The sequence below is a fragment of the Diadema setosum genome, chromosome 2, assembly GCF_964275005.1.
Source record: "Diadema setosum chromosome 2, eeDiaSeto1, whole genome shotgun sequence".
Lineage (NCBI taxonomy): Eukaryota > Metazoa > Echinodermata > Echinoidea > Diadematoida > Diadematidae > Diadema > Diadema setosum.
Genome location: NC_092686.1, coordinates 47,178,674 through 47,200,717, shown reverse-complemented (window position 1 = coordinate 47,200,717; position 22,044 = coordinate 47,178,674). Strand labels below are relative to the sequence as shown.

The 22,044-nt window shown below is 38.0% G+C and overlaps 1 protein-coding gene across 1 annotated transcript in view; it reads right to left on the bottom strand.

Annotated features, from left to right (window-relative positions):
- LOC140245824 (plexin-A4-like) overlaps positions 1 to 3,038 on the bottom strand; it is a 35,028-nt gene extending 31,990 nt beyond the window's left edge. Inside the window, exons 1-3 of the mRNA XM_072325327.1 lie at positions 2,898 to 3,038; positions 1,844 to 2,026; positions 809 to 1,037 (exon numbers count right to left, since the gene is read on the bottom strand). Of these exons, the coding sequence (XP_072181428.1) occupies positions 809 to 857 (49 nt within the window). The 5' untranslated portion in view covers positions 858 to 1,037; positions 1,844 to 2,026; positions 2,898 to 3,038. The remainder of the gene's footprint in view (positions 1 to 808; positions 1,038 to 1,843; positions 2,027 to 2,897) is intronic.
- Positions 3,039 to 22,044: the final 19,006 nt, after the last annotated feature.

Genomic DNA, 22,044 nt, shown 5'->3' with positions numbered 1-22,044 from the left:
CAAAAGGAGATACCTACCATTTCATAACAGGTGCATTGAATTTGATGGTTGGAGGGGAGATAATGCAGAAACCTACCATACTCAGGATAAAAATTTGTAAAAGTATACTCAAAGATTGTTAACCCATATCGGGCCATCTACGGGATATTCCGTAGTTCGTCCGAACGCTGCAGGGGCCACATACGGAATATCCCGTAGTGAATGAAATTACATATGAATGACGTCATTCACTTCTGCTTATTATCATGACTGTACTGTGCATTGAATGGCAGCAAATTAATATCATATTAAAGAGATTTTTTTTCCTCTTTCAAATGACATATAACATGTCTATCTTTTTCATTGCTCGCTAATGAAGAGCGATTGTTTAGAGAGTTGTCTGTGTGTCGGCGTGCGTGCGCGAACGGTGCTGGGCCACTTGGGTGTTTGGTTACACAGTTGCATTGGCCCAATATGGGTTCAGATATCCAACAATCTTTACAGTCTTTCAGTGGTCTGTAAGAGGTCTTGCTCTATTTGGAATGGGGGGGGGGGGGGAGATACTGTATACGCCGAATATTTTGCGAGGTTTTTATTTTCGCGAATTTTGTGAGTCAGGTGCTATTCGCGAAATTAAAGACACGCGAAAATATTGACTCTTATCCCGATGTAGATGTGACGTATGCACGTACATTTCTCCGTTTAGTACAGGACTCCACGATCGCGAATTTAACCACTCGCGAAATTGTTGGGAATTCCTGATTCGCAAAAATTTAGACTCGCGAAATATATGGCATATACAGTACTTGATGAGGATAATGACACTTACCTTCCACCACCTGTGTCCTGGCATCATCCATCAATCTCTGCATCTCCATCTCCGTATCCTTAATGCGGCTCAGGTAGTTGGAGTAGCCGATGGCGAACACGATGGCGAACACGATGATGCAGAGGAAAACAAAGCCAGCAACGACTCCCACGATGATGAAAAGGATTGAATCTTTTCCGGGGTAGGTGATGGTGCCGATGACAAACTCCAGGTTTTCTCCATGCCTCACCTGGGTCAAAGGTCAAGTGAATTCAAAGGGGAGCAAGAAACTCTTATGTGAATCACAGCTATGACCACTGGTGCCTCAGGCATGGGGGACATTAACCCAATGAGGACGGGCTGATTTTGCTACAACATGCATTTCACATAGACACCATAGACTCATCGTCAATGGGTTAAGAAAAAGTAAATGAATATTTTACATCTTTGATGATATTTTGCAAGTAATGATCAAGTTTAAGTAGCTTTAAAGGTAATTCAGGAATAAATTTCTACCAAGATAGGTAGTTTGAATTGATGAATTCTCCTGCTCAATCTCCTCTCTATCTCTTCCTCAGCTGATCTTATTGCTTCTTACAACCTATTCCTTCCTATTTATCATAAGCAGAACCTTAGTTTCTAATGTAAATCATTTTTATACATGCTTTGTCACACACCCAATTTTTGGACGCCTACATAATAGATGCAGACCTTTTAATTGTAATAGGTTCTTAAGCTTTGTCCCAGTGAGCACTTTATGTTACCATTTGTTGCAAATATCTATTTGGACTGTCATTTACATCATGAAAACTGAAATGTCATTACATTGGAACAGTTATTGTAAATCAGTTATATTTGTTTGAAATCAATCAATCAATCAATCAAAAAAAGAAAAAAAGAAACTTAGACAAAAGAGACCCATTCAAGGCCCTGTTTTATGAATAGATATTATTGATTATATTGTTGATTTCTATCATAGGTCTATGGCAGCCTGTATGGTAAGGAAAGTTTTTATCGATTACATCTTTTGATAAAACAGGGCCCAAGGATACTGACCACTACGTATGTGGCTTGAGGGTTGTCCAGCGCCTCTCCGTTACAGCCACCAGTGCCAGGGAAGGAGTCCGGTGTGATGCACGTCAGAAAATTGGCTTGTACATCCGAGAGTGTGCATTCTCCGGGGCCGATGCAGACAGTGATAAAGTCATCTGCACCAGGCAAGGCATTCAAATTTGTTCCCTGTGGAAAGATGGTATGACAGCATGCAGCAGGAGGGAGTCTGACAGATCTCCAGGGGTCTGTTTCATGAAGTCATCACATAGAAGTCTTTACATAAATCTCAGAATGGCCAAAGCTGTCCCATCGTAACTATGGGTTACTTCCAATTTATTTCATGTAGTCTCTCGAGTGCCTTATGAGCAAATAGTCTCTTGTAAGACTTTCATGAAACAGGACCCCAGTTTTAATACCAGACTTCAGAATTAGAGTGACTTTGGTTCAAATCAAGTTTATAGTGAGTACATAAACCAGACATATTTGATGAATCCTTGATTCTTTTCCTTCTTTCACCAATCAGGTCCCCAAAACCTTACTTTTCTAATTGGGTGCCATATCTCTCTCTAATGATTTTACCTTGTTAAGAAGTCTCCCTAGGAAGGAAGTCTTGAAGAAGACAAACAGTATTGATCACACTGCCTTCAAACAGCAAAGCTGATGGCAAAGATGAAAATTATCAACAAAACTGGGAAATACTTATTACAGGTTGCAGCTTCTTACGATAAACTGCAGCTGGGCCTATAATGCATTGCTCTCTAGAAGTGCTTCAGCTCTCACCAGAGGTTCTGTCACTTTCTGATATGAAAAAAAAAAAGAATTAGAATTATATTTAGAAAAAAAAAGAGTAGGTTTTTTGCAAACAATGACAGAAACATGTCTTTCTAACATCACAGCTCTTTGGCACACTCCTGATACGTATATGTACGTGTACATATTGATACATTTACATAAATAAACATCTACATTTCACATCTCATTTACAAGTACTATACTCAAGAAGACCCAGTGAGATAGATGTTTTAAAGTTAGACACAGAGTGACTTGAAATACTTACAGTTATTGTTATCAGCCCACCCTCAGACGACCCCAGGTTGTAGTTTTCCTCGTTGTAGTCTGGGTTTGGGTAGTACACAAACTGATTCTCCTCCAGGGGTATATACGAGTATCCATCCAGCGCAAAGCTGACCGAGACTTCGGGGGTATCTCTCCTCCTCCTCCCAGACGTTGACGAGTTGAATGCGGGAGTCGGGCATTGGAAGGACGTATCAGTCTTGTTGGTGCATACCTGGGAAGGAGAGATTACCATGAAATGATAGCGGTAATCCATTCACATGTCATTCACCTCATAGGTCATAAGCAATCATCCTTTTAGTTAATCGTTCTGAATGGTCACTTGGTCAATTGTGGTCTGATGTACGATTATCTCCTCCTGAATGACAAATTGATCTTCAGGACAGTATATCTATAAGTTTGTTTGATATCAGTTTGCAAACTTCCCACTCAATCTATAATCAAACAGTACACTCCATATCTGACCAGTGTCAGCTTCACTTTACTAGCACATTAGCCAGCTGATCTACAAGTTGATCTGATAAGTACTGGATTTACTGACTAATTGGAGGGGAATGAAATAATTTATTATTTCACATTTTGATCTTTGATCTTTTCTATTTCCTTTTACTAAAACAAACACAGGAATGGAAACACATTACATTGATGGGGTGTAATCCATTCCTTTTCATTTGTTACAACTTCAGCTTAGCTCCTTGGTGGCAATCATAATCTCCTGTATGAAACTAATTTACTTTCTAATAATAACAATCATTTCCAACCCTGACCCATCAGAAAACTTTAGGGTTTTGCATTCAGAAGCTATCACTATGCATGTTCATGGATAGCTGGAACAAATGAATACTGGACAAAATTGACAAAATTTGATAAACCAAACTATTGCTCTTGTGAAGTGGTAATATTAGCCAATAAAAGGTCCATGACATAGATGACATAGATAGATCTGCAAGTTGATTTAGCCAAACTTGTTATAGAATGGTGTGTTTACCACACAAATTGAACAGCAAGCAAGGATGTAGATTCAATATTCATCCCGCAACATGTGTATGGGCAGACATGTCTATGGGTATAATGAGTACAGACCAGAATGGACTTGATCACACGGCAGATATTGTTTGCCAGAATGATATTTTGCAAATTGAGACATGTACCAGGATTTTGCAAGCAGCTGAAATCGTGACTGCTAACAAAACTTAAGACATTCTTATTCCTATCCTCTCCAATGCCAGGACTACAACAGCTCCATGGTAACAGTGCACCATCAGTGCAACAATGCAGACAAGTCACACATGGTGCGCAAGTCCAAGGATTTACACATGTAAGTCATTTCATCATTCTATCTACTGTGGAAGCCTAGCCTAGCATAAAGTCTCTAGAGGTAAGTCTTTTCCATCTTATTTTGGTTGTGACAAAATGAACTATTAACATTGTTTTTACTATCAACCAAATGAATCTCTTTTTTGTCCTGTGGGTAGCTTGTTCAGAAGCATGCTTGTTCACAAGTGCTTCCTTATTGGCCATAAAAACACACATTCAGGATTCCACATGATTTACCACAGTTTCTGGCTCGCCATCGATGACAAGATGCATCACTGCTTCCTGCACAAATGTAAATCCCCTGCCCGTCACCTCTTGAGTAATGCCACCCCTAGATTGGAACAGATCAGAATAGAATGACAGTGCTCAAGCCATGTATGATGATTACAAACAAAAGTGAAAAGTGATTTATACTACAATGTAGATTCATCAGTGACTTCCAAAACTGGTAATACCTACAACATATGAGTGGTATGTTGGTGGTATTGATGGCCACATGACAAGTGAACTATAAAGATAGGCCTTACTGTGATCCTAATCCTCAAAGAAAGTAAAAAAATTGGCATTTTTTGTAATCACTGACAGTGTGGTGAGACAAGTGACAGGTAAAGAACTACGCATATACATGTATATTGAATTTGACCACTCCAATCTTACTTTCTTAACTATAAGGTGTGCAGAGAACTTCAAATATGTCAATCAAAAATTGAAAGATGAAAATTGCTGCAGCTGAAGTCGCCTGTGATTTGACAGGTTGAGAGAGATGCAAGGTCCATCGTCATGACAACGACACACCTACACTTGTAAGACTCCTAAAAGTTGGGTCACACTAAGGTCACTCACGCAGCAACAGCTCCTTTGGGGGAGTAGTCTTCTATCTCAGGGTCCCCAACGTAGGTGTACTTGACACCCTCCGGAGGATTTCTCACCGCCCTGTCCACTATCAGGATCAGGTCCTGTTCCTCTCCTTCTTCGGAGCTGACGTTTAATGGACCTGTCCGACAGGAAAGTAATGACGAACTCCTGTTGCGGGAAAGAAGAACGAGGAGAAATAAAGAGGAAAGGGATTACAAAAATTAAATCATGGCACCTGCTTCTAATGGACTGCTATAACCATGGCATACAGGTTAACAATTGTGGCTTTATCTTGGAAAGATGTTCGCTCGTTTGTTTTCTACTGCAAGTTTGTGTATGAGTGTGTGTGTTTGTATGTATGTATGTGTGTGTGTTGGCAGTCAAATGTGGTGGCAAAATAGCTATTAGTAAGAGGTTTTGAAGAAGCCTTCCAAATATTTGCAATTAGTCCAAGTAAGCATTTTAACAGCATCACACTTACTTTGCTATAGCTACAACTTTTTGCCTTTAATATTGTCAACCTCAAGGGAATGTTGAAGAAAATTGCTGCACATAAATACTACATTCACATGATATGCCAAATTTTGTGTGATAATGAACCAGTCTTACATTGGTCTCACTGATTCACTTTTCTGATATTCCACAAGCAGGGCTAAAAATGAATCATGGTTATGTGCTAGTCTTTGTCAAGTCAAAAGAGGGTGTGTTCGAGCGCTCTCCTAAAGCGAACTGTACCGTACCATACTTGCGCCAGAGGAGCGCTCGAACGCTCCCTAAGTGTACCGTACCGTACTATACCGAGCCAAAAGTGGACCACTTCCTGATGTGCTCCAAAAGCGTACCAAAAGCGTACCAAGTGTTGGCTGTAAAGCATGCCCGTATCATGCGCATACGTCACAATGCAAAGACATCATTCTCTTTGTTCGGGACAGGTGCAAGTAGCTCAAGCACCAGGTGGATGACATTCTTACTACAAAATGCGTGACCTTTTCTAAAAATAACTCGTGAGATACGCTTTCTCAACAGAGCGCTCGAACGCTTCAAATCTGGCACAGTTTGGTACGGTACGCATTGGTTCAATTCGCTTTGGTTCACTTTAGAGCGCTCGAACACACCCAGAGAGAGAGAAAAAAAAAATACCTGACTTATTCACTATTCATTCATTCACTATTGATAAAAAGCCTGGAAGATAGGAAAATAGTTATTCCTTACAACCCAATGAGACAGTGTGTATAATACAGAGAAGAAATAGTCTGTTTGTATTGTACTTGTTGCACTTGGCATTCAAGGTTTTATTTAAAGGACAAGTTCACCTTCATTAACATAAGGATTGAGAGAATGCAGCAATATTAATAGAACACATCAGTGAAAGTTTGAGGAAAATTGGACAATCGATGCAAAAGTTATGAATTGTTAAAACTTTTGTGTTGGAACCGCTGGATGAGGAGACTACTAAGGCTCGTGATGTCATATGAGTACAACAGTATAAAGAAAATGTAAAGAAAATTCAACATATTTTCACTTTTTTCGCATAATAAAAGAGCACTTGACTTGCCTCTTTCTAAAGGCAATGGGAATAATATTACCCATAACATATGTCAGTAACGAGTGAAGGGAATGTGTACTTTTTTCAAAAGATGAAATTTTTGTGAAATTCTCTTTATATTTTCCTTATGTTGTTGTACGCATGTGACATCATACACTGCAGTAGTCTTCTCATCCAGCGGTGACTGCACAAAAACTTCAAAAATTCATAACTTTTGAACGGATTGTCCGATTTTCCTCAAACTTTCAATGATGTGTTCTACTAATATTGCTACATTCTCTCAATTCTTATGTTAATGAAGGTGAACTTGTCCTTTAATGACTGCATCAACAGCTTACCTGCCATCTTGTATCACACAGTCCACATCTCCTATGGTGACCCGGGCGTCTCTGCCCGTGTTCAGATCGGTTCCCATGACATCTACGATGGTTCCGCCGGCTGCGATGCCCTTCTGGGGGCTGAAGCCAGTCACTGAGGGATTCTGAGCAGGAAAAAAAAAGGCACATCAGCACATCCTGTGTGTAAGGGTTGTATCCTATTAGTGATTTGATCAGGACATTTTGTGTGAAGTGCTGTATTCTAAAAGACTTGATTAGTACATTCTGTGGGGCATACTGGGATGCATGCTAAGCCACTAGGTCAGTACATTCTATGTGTATAGATGTATGCTAAGTCACTTGAATAGTACAGTAGTGCATTATGTGAGTATGGATGTAAGCTAAATGATATGATAAGTAAACAATCTGTGAAGGGACGTATCCTGAAATATTGGGCCAGCTGTAGTGTAACATGAACTTCCTTCATAAATCTTATCCTCAAAGTGTCATATTTACTTCTAAGAAAAGTACTGTGAAATCTTTGATCAAGGAGGACTTTACGCTGTCAGCGTCATGTTATTTTGCTCTTACATGTATAGCATTCAATGCTTCGGTATCCTTAGCAGTCATGTAAAGCAATTCAATGAACATGAAATGGAACTTTCCATTAAAAACACTCTGGAGAGTGAATTACCGTATAGGTGAAGAAATTGTACGTAGCATTGTCCACCTCTGTTCCTCTTTGAATTTCAACTCTGACACTGCCTGCAGTGACATTGGCAACTCTACCCGTCAGACAGTTCACACTACAGAAAGAATAAAGTAATGAAAGGGTTACACAAAGCAAATTACATATCCAGATGATAAGAACTTACCACTTTATGACCATTATATAAAAGGTGCTACCACTCATTTTCCCCAACAACACCAATAACATCCATAAACACCTCAATAATGGCTGTTACAAACATACATGTAGATCTTACACAATCTTTACACACTACAGGGACATAAAGCAAAGGCAGCATTAACAATGGACATCAAACTTGCTTCACTTCAGGATTGCATTCTCCATACAATCAAACCAATCTTGAGATAATTCAAGTCACAAGCAAATTGCCATTGGTAAAAAAGAATAAAGAAAAAAAAAAGAAGAAATACCAGTGAGGCTGCCATGGACTTTGCAATGAAATAAATATCAAAATCTAAATACATCAGCCAAGAAAGCTCTGAAGGACAGCATTTCCAATACTGGACACAATACTTACCTGAGCCCTGGTACATAGGTGTCATTTACCACATCTGTTGTGCAGTCAACATCGGCGACAGTAATGCTAAGAATATCACTGACGTTTTGGCCAAGGTTTGTTCCAGTGATGGTCAGTATGGTGTTACCCTCGATTGGGCCAGATGTGGGAGAGATCTGGACGCAGAAGAGAAGACGACCAACAGAATGTTTGAACCATAATTACTGACCAGGTAGTCAGCAGCCTGCCAGTGTGGTGCACCAGAACAGACCGCTCAACACATCTTGAGTGAATGCCCTGATCTCTGACCACCTGACAACATGGACCTAACACAACCTACCCCCGAGACTGTAACTTGGCTAGAACAACTGAAAGACGTTACCTAGCTGCTGCTGCCTCATACGCAAGAAGAAGACAAGAATAAGTGACCATAGAGTCATCAAAAAAAAAAAAGAGAGAGAGAGAAAAAAAAAGATGCATGCTTTGTCAGGGCAAGCCAACCAAGTCCAATGCCTCTGATAACGGTTCCACAAGCGAAGACTTTCTTTTTCTCTACAAAGATGCCATACATTTCATGTTATTATTATTATTTTTTTTTTTTTTTGGGGGGGGGGGCATACTTTGTGAGGGCAGTGCTAACTGCAAATCTATTTGTGAATATAGATATAAAACTAGAAATGTCGCTAAGACGACTGGTATGCCTCCGCCATAATGCATGATTCTCCTAATAGGTCTATAGTACATATTGTGGATAATGTGTGATTACATTTTCACAACATTGGCAAAATATTAAAATGACAAGTTTGTCATGAATGTGTTGAATGTTCACCTTCCTTGACCTAGGTTTAATTGGATGAATAGGAGAGCATGTATTTGGGGATTTAAGGACTTTAACTTGACTTTGACCCATTCATAAGTTTATGCATCAAGTAGTTTTCAAGGTATGGAGAAAAAGTGCAATTTCTGTATTGAAAAGTACATTGTTACCATTTTCATCTGGCCTTTGACCCTAAAATTCATAGGATTATCACTGTCAGGCAGAACATTCAAGATAACTTGAGCCACTTCCGAGATAAGGAGGAACAAGGAAAAGTAGAAATTACGCGGTGCGTAATATATGTCCCCGCCGGAAGTAGCATTTTGTAGCAAATGTACAATACAGGTCAAAAATCAAGGTCAAAGGTCAAAGAAGTCAAAGGTCAAAATTCTGTGTACAAGTTTTGAAGCCCTCACCTAGTGCCATCACATAAAGCAAACGGAATCGAAATCGGGTTAGAAATGGCGCAGGAGTAGCATTTTGTAGCAAAATGTACAATACAGGCCAAAAATCAAAGTCAAAGGTCAAGAAGTCAAAGGTCAAAATTCTGTGTAGAAGTTTTGAAGCCCTCACCTAATGCCATCATATAAAGCAAACGGAATCGAAATCGGGTTAGAAATGGCGAAGGAGTAGCATTTTGTAGCAAAATGTACAATACAGGTCAAAAATCAAGGTCAAAGGTCAAAGAAGTCAAAGGTCAAAATTCTGTGTAGAAGTTTTGAAGCCCTCACCTACTGCCATCACATAAAGCAAACGGAATCGAAATCGGGTTAGAAATGGCGAAGGAGTAGCATTTTGTAGCAAAATGTACAATATAGGTCAAAAATCAAGGTCAAAGGTCAAAGAAGTCAAAGGTCAAAATTCTGTGTACAGATTTTGAAGCCCTCACCTAGTGCCATCACATAAAGCAAACGGAATTGAAATCGGGTTAGAAATGGCGAAGGAGTAGCATTTTGTAGCAAAATGTAAAATACAGGTAAAAAATCAAGGTCAAAGGTCAAAGAAGTCAAAGGTCAAAATTCTGTGTAGAAGTTTTGAAGCCCTCACCTAGTGCCATCACATAAAGCAAACGGAATCAAAATCAGGTTAGAAATGGCGAAGGAGTAGCATTTTGTAGCCAATGTACAATACAGGTCAAAAATCAAGGTCAAAGGTCAAAGAAGTCAAAGGTCAAAATTCTGTGTAGAAGTTTTGAAGCCCTCACCTAGTGCCATCACATAAAGCAAACGGAATCGAAATCGGGTTAGAAAGGGTGAAGGAGTAGCATTTTGAAGCAAAATGTACAATATAGGTCAAAGGTCACAACTGAAATTCTGTGTAGAAGTTTCAAAGCTCCCATGTAGTGCTATCATATAAAGCAAACAGAATCAAAATTGGCTCATAAATGACAGAGAAGTAGCAAATTGAACATTTTGATCACACACGGACGCACACACAGACAGACGGACGGACGGACGGACACACGGACACACACACGTACGAAGCCCATTTCATAGTCCCCTGCTCGAACTCGTTCGGCGGGGACAAAAAGTTAGTTCAGCACTTTCCCTTGATCTTTGACCTTTTGACCTTTGAGGCAAACAAAAAAAGGAGAAAAAAAAGAAAGTTTCCAGAGAATCTCTATTAGGTTACACATGCATACACCAAGTGTAGAAAAACAAAATAATCCTGCTGGCATTGCATAAATATGAGGGAAATAAAAAAGTAAAATTTTGAAGTGTTGCCCTTGACCTTTGACCCCTTTGAACCCGAAAACATAATGCCTCCGGCACCACTTCGTGGCGGAGGCATAAAAAGTCTGATCCAAATATGAATGCAACAGGCTCATGCACATTTTCCATTCACTACTGTACTCCACAATCATGAATCAAAAATTGTCCAGAAGTCTCTATTTGTTGAAAATTAGACAAGCTAAATATCGTTATATCTTATCATGTATACAGAGGTTGCCTCTTTTCTTGATTATAAGAATAATCTCCCTCAGACTGTGAAATGTGTCAGCATAAATGAAGTGAAGAAATTCTGATATAACCTGACAGTTATTGAGATCATTTAAATGATGTACGTCATTATCATATACAACTGTGGAATACATACAGCATTTATTTCACCAGGTGGACATTGGTTAGCCTCTCCATGACCAATCAAGTCGCCAGTACAGCCTGCTTCAGTTATCTGACAATTTGGCTGACACCAGCCACAAGTCAGGACAGGGCGCACACTAGTAGACACACAAGTGGTACAGCTGCCTCCGATAACATTGCAGTCGTACAAGGTTACTGAAATGAATTGAATTGAATGAATTGAATTGAATTGAATTGAATTGAATTGAATTGAATTGAAAATTTTATTCATCAATATCCATCGCAGCCCAGAGGCTGAATTACAGACATTGTTAACAGAGGGCCATGAATACATTAAAAATACACACAAGATACAGCATAGCAATGAAAAAAAAAAATGCAGAGAACAACAAAAAGTCAATCTTATTCATCTTAACCATTGCACAATGAGATCAACCTATAATGCAAAAGAAAAACAAATATTACAAATACAATATTACACTGTCAATGAGAGGTAGGTACACAGTTTGAAAAGTTTTTGACCAAATAAAGATTTTGGCATATCTATTAACACATAACTCATATTTTGTTATAGGTAAAAGCAAATATGTATACATTGTATATGCTATGAAAAGTCATGAGGTTCACTGAATCTTGTTTTCTTGTGCCCTTTCACCTCCAATCTCAGATAACTCAAACTCAATTATATTTCAGTGAAAGAATATCATTAGTGAACTTTAAATCAACAAGTGAAAAATACTTGATATTATTTTTTTTATTTTCAAAATTGTAATGCTTGGGATTTCAACCTTGATATTGGACCTTCATCTGATCTTTTCAGAAACCATGTCATTACAGTTGAACCTCTCGTATCCGGACAAGTCGGGACCGGGGCTCGTCCGGATAAGGGATTTGGCCGGATACGGGAGACTCAATGCTTTATACATGTAGAGTCTACATATACATACACATGTACACTGTACTGATGTAGCCCATTGTAGTACCACATGTAGTAATGTGTACACTGCAACCTTTTCATTGTTACACACAGTAACAGACCCCAAAATAGAGGTTCGTGATTGCAAGAATGAAATCATTTTCTTTTATAAATTCTTGGGATGATTTACCTAAATAATTATTAAGAAATGTATCCGTTGGGAATCCCCCTTTCCTCCCGTAATTATTAAAAAAAGATTAAAAAATCACGGCGAGATTGCGTCCGGATAATAGAGAGATCCGGATAAAGGGAGGCCGGATAATAGAGGTTCAACTGTATATTGTTCTGTGATAGGCTCACTTGAATTTTACTGAATACTTCTTAACAACTCAAGTACTGTGTATTGTGTAATTCCTAAATATAATCTCACCTATTAACCTTTGTTCACAGCATGATCCAACCCAAGGAATTGAAGGATTAAACTGTCTCAGCCAAGCTTACCAATTTACAAATGTTTGATTACTATTAATGCTACACTTTTTGAGTTACTGCATGAAAAAAGAGCATTGAAATTTGAGCTGGATCCCATGACTTTTGGCTATATGTGACCCACTACAACAAAAGGATCCTAAAGTCGCTGACGGCTGAGCCGAGAAAATCGAGTTTGAAGTCACATCATCAAAATTGGACAAAACAATCAGATTTCTGTCTTTGGTATAATTTTGTAGTCTAATGTTTTGTCTATCATCTGCCGAAATTTCAAAGCTAAATGATCAAAGGAAAGGCAAAAAAAAATCAGCGTTTTTCTGGGCCATGATTTTCCGACTTTAAACGTAACAGAAACATGTCCGAAGATTTGGATTTAGCGCCGCAGCTAGACTCCGCCCCTAGCAACGAGGGAGTGATCTTATTGGTCAGTGCGTGGCATCCTGATTACTGTTTGGTTGTGCATAGATTGCTGGCGCTAAGCTTGAATGAACATCGCGGAGGTCGCTAAGAGCATGCCTTCTATTTTAAAGTGTTGAAAACTGTCTTGCCTCCGCTTGATCATGATAACGTCGGAAGGTACACTTTGAAGGCGTTTTTCTCGAAACTCTGATTTCCTCAACTACTTGACATGCGCTAATAAAATCATCGATATTTCCGCAACTGAGTACTTTTATTAGTTGTGCTATATATGAAAATAAAGTAGAAGAGTAAGGGAATAATGTCATGCCATTTTTAGAAAACTGTCCTTCCCCTACTTTCGGATCCTTTTGTTGTAGCGGGTCACATATAACCAAAAAAATCTAATGAGTATCATTATTGCAAAACTTTGAAATACACAAAGTCTCATAGCTACATCCAAAAACCTGTGAATGGATGCACAACACAGACTCATAGGCCCGAATTCTTGAAGGTGGTTTAAAACTGGTTTACATCTACACCATGGTACAAATTTAGACCATGGTGTAAAATAAGCATGAAATAGGCATACCTTTGACACGAACGTATCAATGCATGTTTTTTCACTGGACGTCTGTTGGAGTACGCAATCTGTCATTGTATTTACACAGATTGCATAAACCATGGTTTAAATTTGTAACACCTTTGTGAATTCAGGCCATTATGTCTGTGATTGCATCTGATCAACAATCACTTCCAATAAAAACAATTTGACACAAGACTTATTGATTTGAATAAATACGCTGTACCCGCTACCACAAGGGATCAAAATCATCATTGGCTACTGGGCAGAAGCTTTGTAGTCTAGTGGATATGACACCTGTCTTGCAATCAGGAGGTTGTGGGTTCAAATTCCACTGGGTTATTCAGGCCCATGCATTTTTTAAATTTTTTTTTAATCAAAGCCTTTAATCAAGACACTGAATAATCAGTATCTATAAATGTTGATGAGGAGCAATCTGTCAATCAGTTGCAATGAAAACAACTCGATGCAGGAATTAATAATCTTTATGTCTGTGATGTCACTAAATGGCTACATGGTGGCTTACCCTTGTTTCCATACACATCATCAATCATGGTCCCAGTGCCATACTTCACTGAGATACCAACATAGAACTCCAGTGATGGATTCTCTCTAGTGTCATAAGTGTACTGCAATGCAAACACAGTCAAGATCATATTTTATCATCAGAACTGAAGGAATTACAATCAAAAGCAATATCCACTGATCTCCATGTTTGTATTGTGATGAAAACAGAAGAGGCCTCCCAATCTCCATTTAAGCACAATCAAATCAAAAGAATTTCTTTACTGCCAATATACATAGACATAAGATATTATACTTGTCAAGAATTCTCCTTTGTAATGTCTACAAGGAATTTATTAAACAAATTTCATCCTCTGTGCAAAATGAATCAGCTGCATCATTACAATTTTAATATAATCAAGATGCTGATTAGCCTAAATGAGAAGCTTGGCTAAACAATTACACACTTCTTTGATGGATAGAAATTTCTTGCATATCTGTACCTTCTTGTAAAAATCTATGGCAACATGTGTAGGTCTGAGTGAAAATGCTTTTTTGACCCTTGAAAGAACACATACTTGCAGAAATTCAATTTATATATTGAGATATTAAAAAAAAAAGTGGAAATATGTCAAAGCTGTCACAAACATCTAGGCTATGCATGTCCATGAATTTGAATAAATTAGTATCCAAGGCTACAATATGATATGATATGCGTAAAAACAACTAATAAGGGAGACTCAATCAGAATACTGACCGATCTTTCTTGACAGATGACAGTGGTGCTGTTAAAGAAGTTGGCTTCCACTGACACTGCCTCTCCCTGAATGTCCAGCTCACATATAACATTAGTCTAATCACACAAAGATAAAAGAGAAAGAAATTACAATGTCTGAACCTGGAGTACAGAGGGTCTTGAGGCATGGAGGGTGCTATGGAAACAAACCTGCATTCAAAGAGCATCATTAAATAGTCTGATAACCCCCATCCATGCAGCTATATGCTCATTGGTCACTTGTAGGAAGCAAAGTTTTATTGTCTGTTGAAGTAAATTGTATTGCAGTCCAACGAATATGATTTGTTGAAAGCACAAAAGATATGAGAGATGACGAGATGAGCACTACACCATTTTCGGCCACAAGATCTGCTAGTCTTCATCCAGTAATGTGGACTGAGCACTAACTGCTGCAAGCATGCACTGTATTACAGTGCTTGTGAAGGATAATTGCACTTTGACGTATGTCATTACATTTTATGCAAACAAGTATGTTTTTAAGAAAATGCTTGGTCATTCGACATATGCTCGCCAGCAGCAGACAATTTTTTTCAGTTCACTAGTAAAAGCTTTTCATTGTTATTGTTCTTGTTTCATTTTGCTGGAGTGGAGGCAGCACAATCATTGGTTGATGAGTTAACAGCTGGCCAATCAGGGATGTTCCTGAAGGATGGGTCACTCTGCTATTGCTCTGAGTCACTGATTTAGACATTGTGTCATTAGGTAGGAGTGGCGGCAAGGTGGAATGTGGACGTTAAAGGAGGAACATGTAAACAATAAGTGTAAACAAATCTGTGCAGCATGGTGAGAGCCACTGTATTCAGTATGTACAGAGACTGAGCTGGCTGCCTCCCTGTTCCCATTGGTTGAAATCCAAATATGTCTCCTCACACAGTCAACTCAATTTACACATAATAGTCCTCAAACTGTATGCAATTTGGTGATTAAAACAAAAATCATTTTATATACACATTGTATCATCAAGTTCAATCCAAATTCATTTACATAACAAAAAAAAAAGTAAGAATGCTGATTTCATACAAGTTTAATGTTGTCATGGCACATAATATGTATACTTCCACATTAGGGATTCTTGCTATTGAGCTACTGCATTTATTATTCCTGTGTTACAAGAATAATGCAATATCAACCAATTCCTCCAGATAGGGCTGACAGTGTGTTATCAGAACTCACCAGAAGGTTATTTTCGGTAGGAAGGTTTTGCCCCCTCAGTGTAAAGCCTCTGTTCACACCCACAGGAAGCAGAATTTCCTCCTCTATCTCATCCAGTTGTGGACATTCAGAGGGCCCCTACATATTTTGACATCACAGACAAAGACAGGGGATATTAATAGTAGACAGAAATGATGACTAGTGAGTTATCATAATTATTATTATTATTATTATTATTATTATTATTATTATTATTATTATTATTAAATGATTTTCACAAAGTTTTAAATACATTGATGAGTATCATCTTGCTTTTCAAAACACTATTTTACACATATTTTGTTACACATTCTGTTCTTGAAAGGTTGATGAGTTAGCTCAGTCAGTAGTGCATTTGTCTTACGATCCAAAGGACCTGGGCTTGATACCCTAGAACCACTGAGCAATGTTGTTTGTAATCATACTGTTCTCTCTAGTAATAGGCAAAACACTCTGTCCCTTGGATAGGAAATAAAATGGAGGTCCCGTGTGTGGGAGTCACAACTCATGCATGTAAAAGTTCCTGCTTAATTTATTCATCACAAAGAGCAGGGTGTTTAACCCGGTGAAGTGGTCCCACCTAGCATCCAACTGGACCCCAAGGAAGACCAGCTATTGCAGCTAAATATGGGCTATCAAGCCATCTTCTTAGATGGAAATGAAACAAACGAACAAACAAATCAGAGTTTACATTCAACCCTTTACTGCATGCTGTGGCACGGATGTCTGGAAACAAATTATCAATGAATAGAGATAACTTAATCCCCCTAATCATTATTAAATCATCATGGTGTTCCTGCTAGACTGATTCATATTGCAAAATGGAGTCAGTTGCTAATCTACAACTACCGGTACATTTTTGTAGGTCACGTTTTAATTGATTACAGAATGTTGATGAAAAAACTTACCAGGTTAAAGCCTAAACACGGTTCACTGAAGGGCTCAAAATTCAACTTCCACCATTTGGAATTTGCTTGCAATATATCGAAGGCTTCTACTAAGAAATTTATCTGGCTGACACAATTTGCCAGGATGATGAGTTGTTTTGGAGTATTTTGAGATCAAAAGTGTAGAATAATTTCAATTGTAGTACACAACTTTTAATCAAGAAGGGCCCACCCTGTTCAGCATTGTGATCAGGTATAACATTACGTGACAATCAAGTGCACCTTAGCAATCTTATCTTCCCGCAAGCTCCATGTGATTCACTGTAGTGCAAAAGATCTGTGACTACTGCTAGGTTGCCTAATTTGGAGATTTTCGATAATTAATTATGAAAAATTATGCAGAAACCATGATCATGTATGCTCTCAGACTTTCATACTTCTGGCAAACCTTTTTTTTTTTTTTTTTTTGGCTAACATGCACATTTTCGTCGTAAAACTGAAATCATGTAGGTTATTTAAGCCTCATTGACACATATCCTATGCATATGTGTACATTTTGCAGCAAAAATCAACAATTCTGCAGGCATATGGGAAATATGTTTTCACTTCAATCAAAAAGCAAAGAAGTGTATCCCTGGCTTGACTCACATTGTCCGGAGTGATAATTGTGACATCGTTCCCGCAGTTTGCGTCGCTGTCATGGGTGCATATACCATTATATACACACCACTGGCATCCCCATGTGCTGTTTACACAACCAATGCAGCTGTAAGCAGAGAAAACACAATATGAATACAAATTACACATGAGAGAATGAGTCGAGAAAACTCTTCAGTGTATTGATTTTTACTCAAGTCGAATGAATTGAGTAAATGCAGCAATAATATGTGTATTTGGACTTTATCCTCCTTTCAATCAATGGGTACAACCACATATGGACAAATATTTTGAAGCATCTGTATCCCACCCCTCCCCCCAACAAAAAGAAGAAAAAAATGGCAAAAGAAATGTTTTAATTTCCCTCAAAATAGTCTCACACCACAGAATCTTAATGTGCAATTGTCAATGTGATACTAGGAAGAGGATTGATCGATGAAAAGTACAAAAATAAAGAACAGAGACATCATCAAACATGAGTGTCAATGGGATGTGATAGCATTTGACCTTGGCAAGTTGTTTTGCAAACATTTAACAATGCTCTACCTACATCTACACTGACAGTCAAAGTCCAAAACCATGCTTCTCAAACATCATTCAGAACATCATCAGATACACATGCACTGCTGATCGATAACAATCCTATTACGTTGTATTTATACAGTTCCTGATTCATACGCCCACTTAACTGTTCCATCTGTTGACAACATTGCAATACTCTGAATCATTGCACAACCTGTAGCAAGAATTACATTATCTGTTTTAAACCCTTAGGTTTAGGCAAAACATTTTCCACAATAATTTTCCCCACAGTGTGACTGTCCACCATAAGACTAGGCATATCATTTGTCATAACCTTCATTAGTCCATTTCTGAATAGTGCAGTGTACTAACGGGGAAATAGCAGACAATGGCAGGTAAACAAGGAAAGAAACTACTGCTGCCATAGCAACCAACTATAGTTTCATCAGAAAAAGTTTGATATCGGGGAACAATAATACTATAGACATGGTAATAATGTTGTCATTGCCTCGACTTGCCTGTTCGAGATTTGCCTCTGTTGCAACTTCAAATTGTGTCTATACGTTATTCATATATACATTTTTTTTTTCAAAAAAAGTAACGAAGTTTGGAATTACACAATTATGAGAACAAAATCAATCAATCCAGTTGATTTTTTTAAAAATAATTTCTTCACACTACACATAAAAACATTTCTTAATATTCACCTTCTCATGCTAGTGAAGTGAATCAATGGTCTTTACCTGTGAATGTGGCTGCAGTCGTAGAACGGAAAGTCATCCTGCACAACGACTTTCGATGTTTGATCAGTGTAAATCTCAAGGGTCATGGTTACAGAATCTGCAGAAGAGGGGGAAAAAAACAGCAAAACATATCACCACAAAGATCAGGCCACATGAAATAAGACATTGCGATTTTAATGGACTACTCGATCACAGTGCAGTTAGTTTTACACACGTCCATTAACTGTGGTTAAAATGGAGCCATAGTGATTTTGATTGCTTTTTTCCAACATGGCAACTTAAGGAAGTGCACCAGGAAAAGCCTGACATCTTGTATCCTTGCATTTGGCTTGTTTTGTTTATCTGCTATCACTTGTATTGTCTTGCAAATGCCAAATAAATAAGAATAATCATAATGATAAAAGTTCAATTCTGCTCAATGTCTGGATTGGTCATCAGGGTGAATTCACACAGAATGGTAGAAATTCTTAACACCCAACCTAAATTAGTAAAGTTATGGAACTTTAAAGTTTCATAGGTTTTAAATGGGAGGGATATCAATAGATACCACAAAGGAAATTAGATGATGTATAGTGTCATAATATCACTCTCCTCCACTGACCTACACAAAGGCCTTCATTTGATTTCCTTTTTTTTCTTATCACATAAAATTCTTTATATAACATTTTCAATGTGTCACAACTACGATCGTGTATCTCAAAATGACATCTTTAACTTGGTTTCTTGAAGTAAAAAATGTAGCAACTACAATTCTTTCCCTCTTAAAAGTTTAAGAGGGAAAATACTGTAGTTGCTACATTTTTTACCCCAAGAAACTGAGTCTTATTATCAGCCACAAGTTAATGAAAGAGTTAGGGGTTGATGGCATTATTACAAAATACCTCCACTCATTGGCATGTGTGATTACACCCAAAATTATTATTTAGTGAAAGCATGAATGGCTTGGCAATGAGGCTTCAGTGCTTTGTCTTTGGGTAAACCACTGTCTTCCAACCGACTGGAACTGGACATTTAGACCAAGAAATGGTGGCCTCATCAACTATGCAGCAACACTTCCTCTAAGTGTAGCGTCTTGACTCAATTTTTCACACATCAAACTCGGTCTCTTTCTTTCTTCTGTTCTTTAATAAACAATTTATTAGCGGTAAAATGAGCAAAGAAAATGGGATTCCATCGGAATTATCAGACATGTTCACAGAGGCTATGCATAAAAGAGTTCATCTATTGTAGAACACTTCTACAAGAACAATTTGATTGAATTCCTATGTGAATTTCAAGAGTATAAAAACCTTGAATACAATGTAGGAACACATTTACAAACAAAGAAAAGTTTTTTGTTGTCATTATAGTCACAGTTTTTCCCTGCCTGGTTCATATAAAAGCAGTCTGAATGTCATTCCTTGATCTGTCTTTGGATCCTAATGAAATAACATTTACCACATCCTTGACATCACATCTCCGGATCAACTTTCCACATGAACTTGTGTCATCCATCTCCTATCTGGTCTCAGTCATTCACGGATGGGGTGTTTGCAATGAAATAATAGAATGTTTCTTATTGTTTTCAATGAAAATGCTAAGATGTTTCTTCATTCGAAATAATTTGCCCTACCTTCATCATCAGGAATTTCAGGTCTGCTAGTCACTAATGGTGATGCACATGTAAAATTGTCTCCTCGGTATGTTGTAGACACTTCGACTCCATCAAATCGGCAGGTGTACTCGTTGTCACCTTGAAGGGTTGGGAGGCTATCCACAACAAAATTTATCTAGGAGAGGGTAATCATAAGCCATTCAGTGCAGGTGTACTACTGCCCCTGCTCTCAATAAGAAAACAACATTTACACGATGCTTCAGAATGCTCTACGGCTACATTTATAAGATTTTGCATCCACAGAAACACAGTATTGACACATGGTTTGAAAGAGAAGCATTTTCAAGAGTTTCTCCCGAGCATGTTCCTGGCTGGGCTAACTTGGACTGTGCCATTGTGCATCTTTAAGCTGTGCTTGTCTCTTGGCAATTGTTGGGTCAAACAGGTCACATGCAATTCTGACGTCATTCAGACTTTGCTTGATATTAGTTGTAGTTGCACTTTAAAAAAAAGAGATGATATTTTCCTGTCTTGAATTGAATTGAAGACACATGATTTAAAAGAGACAAGACTCTTTTTTTTAAAACTAAGACTCACCTCCTGAACATCCTGGTAATAGAGAGCAGGGGGCATGATGTTCCTCATGGTGGGGCATTCATCCGTGTAACTCAGCCATCTCAGCGGTACAGTCGAATCCCCGCAGTTACTAAATCTGCTGCATCTGTGATCATGGAAAAGTAATGAATATTAGTGGGAAGAGCTGATGATGTAATTGTCTCATGACCCTCCTACTGCTTTGTATAATTCATCAAAACATACTACTGAAGGTTTCACATTCATTATTTCTGTCATAATGACCTGTAGCACTGTTTCATGAAAGCACATAGATATTGATATTCTTACTTACTTATACATATACTGATTGTAATAAAATGCTCACTTTTGTGATTGCTTGATTTTACTTATATTATATAGGTCATATTGATTATAATATGAAATGTAGACATTCTGTCAGATATGTTTAATTATTGTTCTGCAAAGTGAGATAGCGTGAAGAGAAAGAGAACTCACTTGGCCTCCAATGTGCACCAACCACAAAACGGATCTCCTGTCCTTGAACTTGGTCTGATGCATTCATCACATGTGGTGTACTGGGCACAGTTGATGATGTCCAACTTCAAAAGCTAAAAAGGTAGTGAGTCAAACAGTAATAATGATAATAATAACAAACAATCAAAGCAGCCCTTCACTCTATTCCACTAAGGGTTTCTCTTTTCACATTCAAATGTCATATATTAAGCCAAGAAAACAATACTGACCGATCAGAAATTTATGGGTTTTATTTTTATGCATTCCTCTATCTCTGAGTTAAAGGCACTCAAAATTAAACACTATTATAATAGGATATATAGACTTGAATTCCATGGTGACACTTTTCAAGAAGCAAGCTTTTAAAGTCACATATTTTGTGTATATATGCTATTTTGTGTAATATTCATCGGGAGACAATTTGACTCCTTTGACTTCATCACAGTAGTATCTGACTTGTAAGATAGGAATTCATTTTTTTTTTTAAGTGTTGATTCCCAAAATTTTACAGTAAAGACAACTTCAGTGTTACAGCATACTTCCATCTGTAAATGACTTCAATGTCACTTCAATCCGATTT